At 50.7% G+C, this 13,583-nt stretch overlaps 1 protein-coding gene across 3 annotated transcripts in view; it reads left to right on the forward strand.

Moving 5' to 3' along the window:
- Positions 1-924: 924 nt before the first annotated feature.
- The window catches only part of man2a1 (mannosidase, alpha, class 2A, member 1), a 273,921-nt gene continuing 261,262 nt past the window's right edge, over positions 925-13,583 (forward strand). For all 3 annotated transcript variants that reach the window (XM_078566067.1, XM_078566076.1, XM_078566084.1), the window contains exon 1: positions 925-1,210. In XM_078566067.1, coding sequence (XP_078422193.1) covers positions 1,076-1,210 — 135 coding nt within the window. In that variant the 5' untranslated portion in view covers positions 925-1,075. The remainder of the gene's footprint in view (positions 1,211-13,583) is intronic.

Below are 13,583 nucleotides of genomic sequence, written 5' to 3' on the forward strand. Positions count from 1 at the left end.
CACGTTTATTGACAAAGCAACTAACAAATGTGTACCCAAATATTTTCATTTAGAAAAATACGATATACTGTACACAATTTTTAAAAAGCTTATTACATCCTTGATGAGGAGGAAGTGGAACGGTTGTGCTCAGATTTGAAAAACGACATTCGTCTGACAAGGAAGAAGATTAAGTTTTCGGATGGTTATCGTTTGCTGAGTTCATTTAGAGCGGTGGGGTGACCGAGTGTTGATATCAGGCTGCGAGGAAGGAGTTTACTGACCAGAAACTGCACATTCAGCAGGGTGGCTGATTTGCCAAAACAATTCGAGTCGTACTGAAATCGATTAACGCTTGAGAGACTGGACAAAAGGACACAGAAACGAAAAATATTTGCGGAGCAAAGGTCGGCGAGATTAAGTATTTTGATGAAAGGATGACAAAATAGGCAATAATTTATTGCCACCAGCTGTCTTTCAATTTACCGAAGACCGCAACTTGCAAAACAAACTAATGTTTATTGTAACGCGTGGCCTATTTTGAAATCTGAACATGTTATAGAATTACATAAGGCGGAGGTGAAAACGGACGTGTGAAACCAGTTACTCTGGGAGTACACGTTTGCCTTAGAAACGCCAAGAAGTGGAAATACAGGTTGTTGTGCACCTGGTGGAGCTGCTGTTTTTCTCAACTCTTGTTTCCAACATCTGTCTCCACGTAACTTGCTTACTGCTCAACTCCACTATCTGACTCTTGCCTTTTTTCTTCTTAAGATATTACATTTTATTCAGGATTTGTGTGTTGAGAGTGACAGCAGCGATCTTACGATACGGCAAAGTTGTTCTTGGCAGTGGAGCTTTCTGGGGAGGCGTGTTTGAAAACCGACTGGGGTTTTTGTATGGTTCTGCACTTGGTGCATGTGACAGGAAAACATTTGCTTCCTGTGTTTGCTGGTTACTCTAATGATGCAATTCATTCTGCGTACCCTTTCGGGAGGAACTTTGTACACCACCGTTCGGAAATATTAAAATAGCACCACTATACAAATGTCGTCGATGTTCTTATGTCTTTAAATGTATAAAAAGACATTAAAAAATGAGACTGAGCAGGCAATTCACTATATTTGGAAGTGCCATATTCTGCGTGGTGATCGTTTCCTTGTACCTAATGCTCGACCATGTTCAGTTCGATCACCCAAAGAACGTGAAGAAAGGAGGGATATTTCCAAATGTAAGTGCTGTTAACTAACTTGCATATTCTTTACCGAATGGGATCGTTGTGAACAAGGACTGCATTAACAACTGATGTTCCATAGATTTGCTTACGGGTAGAAATTAAAGTCTGTCTTCTGTAACTATCTGCTGATGACATTCTATATTTTTCTTTCTATGTGTCTCTCTTCAAAGATATTTTGTGGAATGGGGGAGGGCAAGTTTACCCTTGTTTCAAAAGTTTTCCCTCACTTTTGTTTTTACAGGTGGATGGAAGTCAAAAATATTTTTCAAAACTTGCATTAATATAAGACCTTTCTCAATTCCAGGTGCTTTACAGCCAGTTAAATGTTTTGAAGTGTAGTCACTGTCGTAATGCAGGAAACAGGACAGCCAATTTGTGCACAGTAAGATCCCACAAACAGCAATGTGTTATTGACCACATAATCTGTTTTTTGTGATGTGGATTGAGGGGTAAATTTTGGACAGGTTACTGGGGATCATTTGCCTGCTGTTTTTTGAAATAGTGCCATGGGATCTTTTATATCCACCTGAGAGGCAGAAGGAGCCTTGGTTTAATGTCTCATCAGAAAGACAGCAACTCTGTCATGCAGTGCTCCCTCAGTACTGCACTGGAGTGTCAGCCTAGATTTTTCTGCTCAAGTCTCTGGAATGGGACTTGAACCCTAAACCTTCTGACTCAAGAGGTGAGAGTGCTACAACAGAGCCATGACCTACACAAGTTAATATATGTATATGGGGAAAATGCTTTCTGTATATGGCTTATTATAACATCATAAAACTATCAATCAGGCAAAATTTTCACTTCCCAACACCCGTGTCAACAAAGTTAATTATTTTGTGGGAGCATGGGTTCTTAGCCAAGCCTCATTATGCATTGCTATTGTTACTATAGGATTCATTGTTCTGTGGAGAGTGTATACTGGGTGAATATGTATAGCAATAACATGAGTTGGGGCCATTGGGGGTGGGTGGGGGGCATGAGTTGGCATAGAGGTGTCATAGGGACTGCTTGAGGGTTAGAGGGCCTAAAATATAAGCAAACAACTGGGATAGAGTCATAGTGAACCAAGGCAGGCTTTTAAACGGAACTTGGCAGCCCATGTGGCTGCCTCAGAAACGCTTCCAAGGCAGTATGCCCGACTTCATCCCACACTCGCACACCGCGGCCTGCCCCCGCCATCCACCAAACTCCCCAAGCCAAAATTAGGTCCGATGGGGCACTTTTTGTCAAGTCACAAAGTCTCCCAACTTCAGTTATCCTCTCGAAGATGAAAATTCAGCCCTTAGTGTAAACAGGATATCTGATCACTAAACCTGATCGTATCCTCAACAAACCCTTTCATCCATGCTCTTACCAAAAGGGCAAATATGATACCAATTAGGGATGGAAATAGTGGCTGACTTTATTTTCTTTTTTCCTATCCCAAGGTCAATTGTAGTGCCTCAGTTGTTGCCTGGATTAAGGTGGCTAATTTAGCGCAGACACAAGGGTAAAACCTGGAACATTCTAGTCTATATTGTTCAGTACTTTACCCATAATGCAGGGAATTTATCCATTAAACCACTGGGGGAAATTATTGTTGTCCATAGATGTTCAACCGTGTGAGAGTCTGCCAGGTGCACAGAGTTGTGCCTGAGCATGATGAAAAATCCTGCATAGATGACTGACCAATAGCATTAAAAATCTTGATGTAAAAATTTTAATGCACGTCGGGACTTTTAAGATCTGAAGAAGAAAGGCCAGGTTGTCTGACCAGATTTTGCTGCCAAAATAAGGGTAAGGCTAATACCACTTGCCGTTTTTTAGGGGTAAATGGTACGGCAACTTAAGACGAGGAGCACATTTGTGTTGAAATATCCATACTAATACTGGCATATAAGATGACCCAATTTTTTCAGTGCTAAATATCATGTTTTTGTATACACTCAGCATATAAATTTACTGCTATTTTTCATCTATGAAGTGCAGTGCTCATAATGTAATATTCCAGGCCTCAATTTTTCACTCCAGAAATGCACGTTTTACTTAGTTTATATTGTAAACTGACACATGGGATTAAGCAGGCAATATGGGCTGTGTTGTGAAGAAGATGCACGGGAGTTTAAGACATCTCTACTCAGAGCAGACTGCGCATGGCACGGCGAGTGACAAAAAGAAATGGGTCCACAGGCAAAAAGAGTGAATTATGAAGCTGCTTTCAAGCTAAAAATTGTAACGCTTGCTAACTCGTCAAATAACTGTGATGCAGCGAGGAAATTCCATATTGATGAAAAACTGATGCGAGAACGGAAGGAGGAACCTGCCCTGAAGAAGATGCCCAAGAGCAAATGCGTCATCAGAACAGGGATCAGCCAGTGATCTTGAGTAGCATGTATCAGAATGGGCCCTTGAAAGTTGTCTGAATGGTTACATCATCACCAGAAGTTCAGTACTAAATGGGCCAAATCAGAGCCGGCGTCAAGTAAAAATTTCAAACCATCAGCTAGTTGGTGTAAGTGCTTTATGGAACGAAACAGTCTAGTGTTGTGGCAGAAGACCGAGGTCACTCAGTCACACCCAAAAGACTTCAATGCCAAAATAACCAGTTTCCAACAGTTCATCAACAGACAGTGGCAAAAACATTAGTACACGTTAAGTCACATTGGCAACATGGATGAAACGTCTATGAATTTTAATATGCCCAGCAGCCAAACTGGGGAGTGGAAAGGTTCAAAAACAGTTGCAGTGAAAATGACAGGACATGAGAAGACAAGATTCACGGTGGTACAGGGCTGCAGGACCGATGCAATCAAATTAAAGTCTATGGGAATTAAGAGTGGAGGAACGAGTCAGTAAGGGGGTAGGAGTAAGACTGGAGGAAGCAGTGAGACTGGAGGAAGAGGTAAGGCCAGAGGAAGGGCTCAGGATGGGAAGGGACTAAGCAGTAGTGGGAGGAGTCCGGTGAGGGGGGGAGGGGGAGGGTGGGAGGGGGGGGGGGGGGGGTGGTGGTGGGAGGTCTGGGAGGGAAGGGGTGCAGAGGGGGAGGAGGTGGGAGGACTGGGGGGTGGGGGGTAAAGGGGTGCATGCAGAGGGGGGACATGCAGGTGAATGTGCATGGGAGGGGTCGGATAGGTCCATGTCTGCCTCCTGGGGAGTAAACTGAGGGTGGGTGTGGTATGGAGGAAGGGTGAAAATGGTCGAGGGCAGAGTTAGGTGGTAGGGTGGGAGAGTGAGGGTTTGATGGTAGCGATAGAAGGATGGCGAGGGTGGTTGGTGTGGGACCCAAGGGCAGACATGGACTCTGGGGGTGGGAAGGACGAGGTTTGGGAGGTGAATGTGGATGGGGGTTGGATTTTTGGGAAGGAAAGAAACGTGCACGTTCACCTGGACAGCTCCGAAGGAAAAGGATTGGGACTGGTATGTAATGGAGGGAAGGTGGAGTATGATGTCGAGGGGGTCAACTATGATGGGGGAAAGGAAGTGGGTGACTGGGGGAGGGTAAAGGATGGGAGAGTGAGAGTCAAACCAAATTAGCACCATGCTGTCCAAATCGAAAGTGAAATGAAAGTCATGTTGGGGGACATCATGTGCTGCATAAGAATGTGATTAGTGGGTGAGCAGAAATGCAGGTCAGCTCAGACGGACAACTGAAAGTGAATCTCAGCACGCAGCAATCAAAATACTCCAAATATTGAGACGAGTGTGAAACGTGAGGGATCCACGTGCGTGGGAGAGTGCTTACATGAGGCTCTGAAAGGCTCTGCAGGAGGACTACGTTAGGATCATGGATCCTGGTGACCTAGCTGTATGCCTGATGGCCTACAGATACTGTAGAAGACAGTGGAGAGCGCGACTGAGGCACCTGGCAGTGTAAAGGCAGGGGCAGCACCCTCATGAAGAAGGGCCAGCAGGGGCTCCCGCACACGCTACCCAGGAGCGATGGCGAGCCGTGGCTGGTCAGCACCACCCAGGGTTTATGGACGCCACCTGCCATTCCTGCAGATGACTGAGAACCAGTGTCGTTGACAACTGCACATGTCTAGGGACCTGGTGGCTCACATCTGCCACTTACTGCAGAACTTGGCACTAAGGGGACATGGAGGGCATCCACTGCTGGTGGCTGTGAAAGTGACCGTGGCGCTCAATTTCTATGTCAGCGGCTCCTTTCAGGGCTCTACAGGTGACCTCTGTGGGATTTCACAATCCGCCATCCACAAATGCATCCATGAGGTCACGGATGCAATCTTCTCCATGGCTCACAACTTTGTGCATTTCGCCCAGGACTAGGACAGCCAAGATGCAAGGGCCATTGGATTCGCCCTGATCTCAGGACTCCCACAGGTGCAGGGTGCGATTGACTGCACTCATGTGGTGCTCAGGTCTCCGTCGCTACACTCGGTGGACTTCATCAACCGCAAAAGCTTCCACTCACTGAACGTCAGCTGGTATGCGACCAACAGAAATGCATCCTGCAGGTATACGCACGGTTTCCAGGGAGTGTGCACGATGCCTACATTTTGAGTCACTCTCAGATCCCTGCAGTCTTCCAGGGTCCACAGAGGCTGCAGGGTTGGCTCCTTGGGGACAAGGGCTAACCGCAGAGGCCGTGGCTGATGACACCCGTGCAGCGGCCTCAGACTGCAGCAGAGTGGCGCTATAATGAGGCTCATGCAGCAGCTCACAACTTGGTGGAGCAGACCATCTGGATGCTGGAGATGTGGTTCTGGTGCATGGACCAGTCTGGTGGAGCCCTGCAATACAGTCGCAGAGGCTGTCACGCATCGTCGTCGTCTGCTGTGCCCTTTACAATCTAGCACTGCAAAAGGGTGAGGAGCTGGCTGAGGAGGAGGTGGAGGAGCTGCACGTTTCCTCTGATGAGGAGGGCGCCGACGGGGATGAGGGTGAGTGGATCCTCGGTGGTAACGACGACAGGGATGAGGCTCTCACACTGGCTAGACAGCAGGCGCACTCGGGAGACCCTCGTAGCTGCCAGATTTGTGGAGGATGATGCCAACATGCAGTGAGGTGACCTGTAGATCCTCACATTACAATGTGAATGTTTGACTCCAGCCTGGTTTATCGTAGCGCCGGTACCCTCTGAGAATGCTCCTGTCATGGAGATGTAGTGGAGTCCCTAATAGTCGCTCGATCGCAGGAGGATGATGACAACATGCAGTGAGGACACTCCGTAGATCTTCACATAGCCTCTGAGAATGTCTGACTCCGGTCTGGCCGAGGGCTGCTCGCTTGCGCTCCATGATCAGGGTCATCTCAGAGACGCAGTCATGAAACTTTAGATGCATCTAATGCTGTGTCCGCCTTCAGCACCTCAACCCTTCAGGAGCTGGTGCACAGCATCACAGGCCACACATGCTGGGTGATGGGGGCCAGCCCCAGCTTAAAGTTGCTGAGAGCACACAGAGAGTATGAGAGAACTCTGTGGCGCCTGCCCACTATATTCTGGCAGCAATGACCAGCACTGCTGAGGTGCAGGCATCAGTAATGTTTCCAGGGAGTGTGAGGCTGGACCATCACTGTGGCCTGAAGGCCACACAGAGCACAGGGAAGAGGCCCTTGACTGAGACACCTGCCTTTATCTTGTGCAGAAAGGTTTCACATCTGAGTGACAAGAACACTGTCTACAAGTGATCAACACCATGGTCAGGCTGTGTAACTACTTTTACTTAACTTTCCTAACCCTGCCACTATGTCTTGGTGCTCCCCAGGCATCTACAGCAGAGGTGGAGGCAGCCTGCTGACTGTGATGCCCTGCCTGTGATGACTTTGGCGGGTGTCCTTTGGAGGGCCACAGCCTGCTTTCAGGGTCCTGCTGTGTGACAGTGACACCCTCCTCGGCCTGTGAAGCTGGACCTGTGGAGGTCACAGGAAGAGGGGAGTCAGATGGGCCGGTCACTCCCAGAGTCACCTGGGTGGATGGCCCCGGAGCCTGCACCTGCTGATCCTCCTCCCTATGGGTGCCTGAGGGCCCCGGCTGACTCCGTAAGCAGAAGGGCTAGCTGGAGTGAGATCGAGCGGCCTAGCACCCCTCTCGCGTACACACTGTTGGAGCCCAACTATGGCATTAGCGATGGAGGTAAGCCTGCGCAACACTGCAGGAGTGACGTCCTGGACCAAGGTCTCCATGGCAGCCATCCTGCCAGTGTTGACCTCGGTGCGTTGCAATACCAGCACCATTATCTCAGCCAGAAGATGGATGGACTCCTCCATCATGCCTTGCAATCTGAGGAGTGCAGTGGACATCCCTTCCTGATGTTCCCTAGTTTGCCTTTGCAGCTCCAGCAACTGTGACATGACCGAGTCCAGAGGCTTGTCATCTGACTTGGACTTAGCAACGTTCTGCCTCCAGCAGTTCTCCGAGTGCTGGGGACTTGGGGAGTCCCTGCCTCTGCCTGCTGTGGATCAGAAAGTGTGATGTGCTCACCAAGTTGTGATCCCGAGGCTACTCTAAAGCTAGGTGGAGGGTGTGGGTGAGCGCTGTGACGGGACTTCAGGGAGGGTGCCTTCAGATTCCTCTTAAGAGGTTTCTTTGGAGCTTGATTAGAGGCCCTGGGTCATGGACTCTGTCAGCTGTTCGGCAGATGTGTCTGCGAAAGCAAGGGGAGAAAGTAAGTGCATGGCAGTGGCCTGTGAAACAGGGCACATCACTCACAGCATGGTTGTCTGATGGATGTTGCACTGCTGGATCCTCACTTGGTAGAGCAGTGCCGACCTCACCGTCAGCTGGATGGCTCTGTTTTCGAATTCTGTCAGAACTTTGAATTCCGGCTTCCCTCCACCTGTCTGCGACCTTTCCCTCCTGTTGTGAGCCAGTTTGTCCTATATGGATAGAGATGGGGAGAGTGTATCAGGACGCCTGCCGGGCCAGATGATAAGTGTACCTGGCCTGTGTGGGTGATGAGTGGTCCCATGTTCGGGATGAGGACAATGATGGTGTGTGTGTGAAAAAGTGATTGGTGATGTTCCTTGCACTGGCAGTGAGTGAGGGCCCGATGGATGTGTGATGGGTTTTTGAGTGTGTGAGTTGGGAGTGATGAAAAGAGTGACTTACCCTGGCAGAACAGAGGAGATAATTCATCCTTTTGCGGCACTGGGTGGCTGTCCTCCTCTGCAGGGCATTTGCGCTGACCGCCACTGCCGCCGCCTCCCAAGCTGGGTTGGTGAAATTGCTACCCGTCCAGTGGCCAGAGCGGGGATAGAGCACATCCTGGCGGGCCTCCATGGCATCCAGCAGTCACTCGAGGGACCCGTTGTTGAAGCGGGGGGCTGGAATCTTTTTGTCTTTGCTGGCCATGTCTCCCAGGCAGCCGTGGCGAGCTGGTGGCAATGAGCGCTTTGCTGGCGGCTGCCTTTTAAAGATGGCAGCTGGCATGATGCAACAGAGGAGTGATGACGAGCGGGCGAATGAGAGCTCGCCCGCCATGGAAATGGCGTGTTTCACGGGAGTGAATATATAATGAGGCGGGCTCAGGAAGATACGGCGTGAAAACCCGTCTTTTTGATTGGCGGGTAGGACTCTATTTTACCCACCACCGCACTTCGTGCAATTCTGGGAAAATTCTGCCCATGATTTTCATTTGTATTATTGGGATTGAAAGACAGGATGGTGGATGGTGTATTGAAGGATTAGAGGGTAGACTGATGAATTGACTGAACCAATCTGCAGTGTTCTTTAATCAGCATCCTATCTTCAGTTTCCTTATATAGTTTACAGGTGTGTGTACAGATGTATAGATAAAGTTCTGTAGCATATGCAACTGGTAGCATTTATTTTCTGGAATGGGTAGTCTCAGATCAGCTTGGAGGCCAATTTGAAGTTAAGAATATGAATCATTTCACTGGAGCTTCCCTGGGATGGTTCACTCTTTGATGTCTAAGAGCAATCTAGCAGAAAAAAGGCATGCATGGCAGGACTCCTGAATGTTGAAATTGCTAGATATATTTTTAAAGACAAAGAATGTTTTAGGGTTTTATTTTTCTTCATTTTTCAATAAATAAAAATAAGCCGTCTTGAAGTTAAGGGAATGAAAAAAAATATGTAATCTCATTTGCTTGGGTTACGCGACCAGTTGATTGACCCGGTGCCACAGTCTTGTATCAAAAGGAAGCACGGTCAACATACTTTTTCTTTTGAGGGCTCTTTTTGATGTGTTCTTGAGGGCTAGTTTTTGATTTTTGGGGGCTACTTTTTGGTTTTCAAGGGCTCAATAGATCTGAAGATTTAAGTTAGAAACCAATCGGTTCTTGAGGCAGGAATTTGCAAACTCAGTCTACGCCTCCATTAAAGGATTTGAAAGAAACAAGAGACTTGGTGCTGGGCAGATGGCCAAGAAGCCAACAATAATTAAACAGCTTTCCTTCATTTGCCCACACTGTCGTCGTCCTCCAGTGGCTGCTATTAAAGCAAATTCAAGGCCTGGAAGGTCAGGCTTTTCTGGATTGACTGGACTCCCAAACTTTCCTGCACATCAAAACATCTTGTAAAAAGAAAATACATGCACCACAACAGCCAAAAATGTTTATAGCAGAAACGTTTACTGAAAAATCTAAGGGAAATGGAAAAATCTGGATTACCCCTACAATGTTTTTTCTCCCTCTACTCCAGATCTGTCTACTTTAAAACTTCCTCCAAAAATAATTTATTGGATGAATAGAAAAGAGGAAGACAGCCATTGGAAAGCATTTAACATTTTTTTTCTTTTTTGTTTAGTTATTTTGTCCCAGCAGAAGTTTGTAAGCTTGAAAGCCAGGCTCAGAAGGAGAGTTTTAGGAGGAAAAATAAAGATTAAAAAAAGGGTTGGGAAATCATATACATAAATAAATGAAGTAAGCTGAAAGTATGAAAGTGAGCAATTTTGCCTGTTGCCCGCACCCACCCTGCCTTTCTCTCTCACCATGAGAGGCCACCTTCTCTTTCCAATACCACCTTCTCCTTCCTCTCTCACACACATATTCGTGCTCTCTCTCTCTCTCTCCCACAGACACACTCGCACTCTGTCTTAGACATAAATACTTGTGCTCCCCTCTCATTCTCGCACTCACACAAGCTCGTTTGCTCCCTCGCACACACTGACACACTTGGTCTCTCTCATGCATGGGCTCGTTCTCACGCACTTGGGCTCGCTCTCTCTCACCCACTCTGGCGCGTGTTCTCACGCACACTCTCACGCGCGGCCTATATCTCGCCCTCACGCGCGCCCCCTCTACCTCACTCCCATGCACGCCCTCTCGCACACTTGTGCGTACACCCTCACACTCTCGCTCTCGTGTGCGTGCCCTGGCACCTCCTCTCTTGCGCTCCATCTCTCTCTCATGCGCGTGCGGCCCCCACTCTCATGCGCACACGCCTCCTCTTGTGGGCGTACGTCCCCTCTCATGCGCGTGCGACCCCTCTTTCACACGCATGCTCTCTCTCACGTAACCTAGTGCCCTCTCACATGTGGTGTCTCTCTTGCTCTTGTTGGTGCCCCTCTCACAACACACCCTCTCTCGCTCTCATATACATGCCCTCTCTCTCGCGCGTCCCCTCTCCGACGCTCTCTCGCGCGCCCCCTCTCCATCGCTCTCTCGCCCGCCCCCTCTCCGTCGTTCTCGCGCCTGCAGCCCCTCTCCGTCGTTCTCGCGCCTGCAGCGCCTCTCCGTCGCTCTCTCGCGCGCCCCCTCTCCGTCGCTCTCTCGCCCGCCCCCTCTCCGTCGCTCTCTCATGCCTGCAGCCCCTCTCCGTCGCTCTCTCATGCCTTCAGCCCCTCTCCGTCGCTCTCTCGCGCCTGCAGCCCCTCTCCGTCGCTCTCTCACGCCTGCAGCCCCTCTCCGTCCCTCTCTCGCGCCTGCAGCCCCTCTCCGTCCCTCTCTCGCGCCTGCAGCCCCTCTCCGTCCCTCTCTCGCGCCTGCAGCCCCTCTCCGTCCCTCTCTCGCGCCTGCAGCCCCTCTCTCGCCTGCAGCCTGTCTCCCTCTTGAATGCGCACCCCCTTTGTTGCTCTTGCATGCGTGTCCCCTCTTGCTCTCGCACGTGCCCCCTCTTGCTCCCGCCCTCACGCGCCCTCTCATTCTCACGCCACCTCTCTCTCGCTCTCATGCGCCCTCTCTTGGGTGCGCATCCCCCTTCTGTTCTCGCACGCGCCCAATTGCCCTCGCACGCACGTGCCCTCTTACTCTGACGTGTGTGCCCTCTCTCTCACTCTTGTGCACGTGTCTCTCTTACTCTTGCTTTCGCTCTTGCTCTCGTGCATTCTTTCGCACTCATGTGCCCTCTCTCTCGCTCTTGCACACCCTCTGTCGCCCTCACATGTGCGTCCTCTCTCTCGCTCTTGCTTTCGCTCTTGCTCTCGTGCATTCTCTCGCTCTCGTACGCCCTCTCTCGCCCTCACATGCGCGTCCTCTCTCACTCTCGCGTGCGTGTGCTCTCGCTCTCGCTCTCTTGTACACACCCTCTCGCATGTGCCCTCTCACACGCACCCTCTTTCTCGCTCTTGCGCATGTGCCCCCTCTTTCGCGGCCTCTCTTGCACTTGCACGCGCCCTCGCTCTCGTGCGCCCTCGTTTTTGTGCGCGCGCCTCTCTCCCATGCGCATGCCCTCTCTTGCTCTCACGTGTGCTCTTGTCTAGCTCTTGTGCGCATGCCCTCTCCTCGCTCTTGCACGCATGCCTTCTCCTCACTCTTGCGCATGCACCCCTCTCTCTCGCATGTACCCCCTCTCTCTCACGCACGCCCCCTCTCTCTCTCGCGTGTGCCCCTCCCTCTCTCTCACACACGCCACCTCTGTCTCTCGTGCGCACAACCTCTCCCTCACGTGTTTGCCCTCTTTCTCTCACGCGTGCACGCCCTCTATCTTTCGCATGCGGTCCCTGTCTCTCTCGTGAGTGCATGCCTTCATTCTCTCTCGCATGCACGCACCCACTCTCTCTTGCGCGCCCCCTTTCACGCACGCCCCCTCTGTCAGGCACGCCCCCTCTCTCACGCACGCCCCCTCTCTCTTGCGTGCGCCCCTTCTCTCTGCGTGCGCCCCTTCTCTCTGCGTGCGCCCCTTCTCTTTGCGTGTGCCCCTTCTCTCTCTTGCGTGCACCCCTTCTCTCCCTTGCGTGCACCCCTTCTTGTGCGTGCGCCCCTTCTCTCTCGCGTGCGCCCCTTCTCTCTCTTGCGTGCGCCCCTTCTCTCTCTTGCGTGCGCCCCTTCTCTCTCTTGCGTGCGCCCCTTCTCTTTACGTGCGCCCCTTCTCTCTCTTGCGTGCGCCCCTTCTCTTGCGTGCGCCCCTTCTCTCTCTTGCGTGCGCCCCTTCTCTCTCTTGCGTGCGCCCCTTCTCTCTCTTGCGTGCGCCCCTTCTCTCTCTTGCGTGCGCCCCTTCTCTCTCTTGCGTGCGCCCCTTCTCTCTCTGGCGTGCGCCCCTTCTCTCTCTGGCGTGCGCCCCTTCTCTCTCTTGCGTGCGCCCCTTCTCTCTCTTGCGTGCGCCCCTTCTCTCTCTGGCGTGCGCCGCTTCTCTCTCTTTGCGTGCGCCGCTTCTCTCTCTTTGCGTGCGCCGCTTCTCTCTCTTTGCGTGCGCCGCTTCTCTCTCTTTGCGTGCGCCGCTTCTCTCTCTTTGCGTGCGCCCCTTTTCTCTCTTTGCGTGCGCCCCTTCTCTCTCTTTGCGTGCGCCCCTTCTCTCTCTTTGCGTGCGTCCCTTCTCTCTCTTTGCGTGCGCCCCTTCTCTCTCTTTGCGTGCGCCCCTTCTCTCTCTTTGCGTGCGCCGCTTCTCTCTCTTTGCGTGCGCCCCTTCTCTCTCTTTGCGTGCGCCCCTTCTCTCTCTTTGCGTGCGCCCCTTCTCTCTCTGGCGTGCGCCCCTTCTCGCTCTAGCACATGTTCTCTTTCTCTCTTGTACACACCATTTCTTTCTCTCACACATGCGCCATCTCTCTCTTTCGCACGTCATCTCTCTCTCTCTCTCTTTCGCGTGCCATCTCTCTCTCTCTCTTTCGCGTGCCATCTCTCTCGCGTGTGCCATCTCTCTCACACGTGCTTTCTATCTCTCTCCGGTGCTGCTCACTCATGCGCTCACCCTCTCGCTCTCTCTTGCTCTGGATCTCTTGATCTCGTGCATATGCGATCTCTCTCTCACACGTGTGTGTTATCTCCTTCTCTCTTGCGTGTGTTGTTTTTTCTCTCTGTGTACGCGCTTTCTCTCTCTCGCGCATGTTTGCTCTCACTCAGAATCTCAGAATGGATCTTTTCGAGCTTATAGCTGTTGACTATTACTTCATATGGATTGAGGTCAAACGTCTTCATAGTCCCATCTCAGAAGCTATCATTAAATTACTAAAACAAATTTTTGACACATGTGGCATTTCAGTACTAGTCATTTCAGACAATAGCTCACAGTTTGTAAACAGTTGTTTTAGGC

This window comes from Cetorhinus maximus, chromosome 2, assembly GCF_964194155.1.
Source record: "Cetorhinus maximus chromosome 2, sCetMax3.hap1.1, whole genome shotgun sequence".
Classification (NCBI taxonomy): Eukaryota; Metazoa; Chordata; class Chondrichthyes; order Lamniformes; family Cetorhinidae; genus Cetorhinus; species Cetorhinus maximus.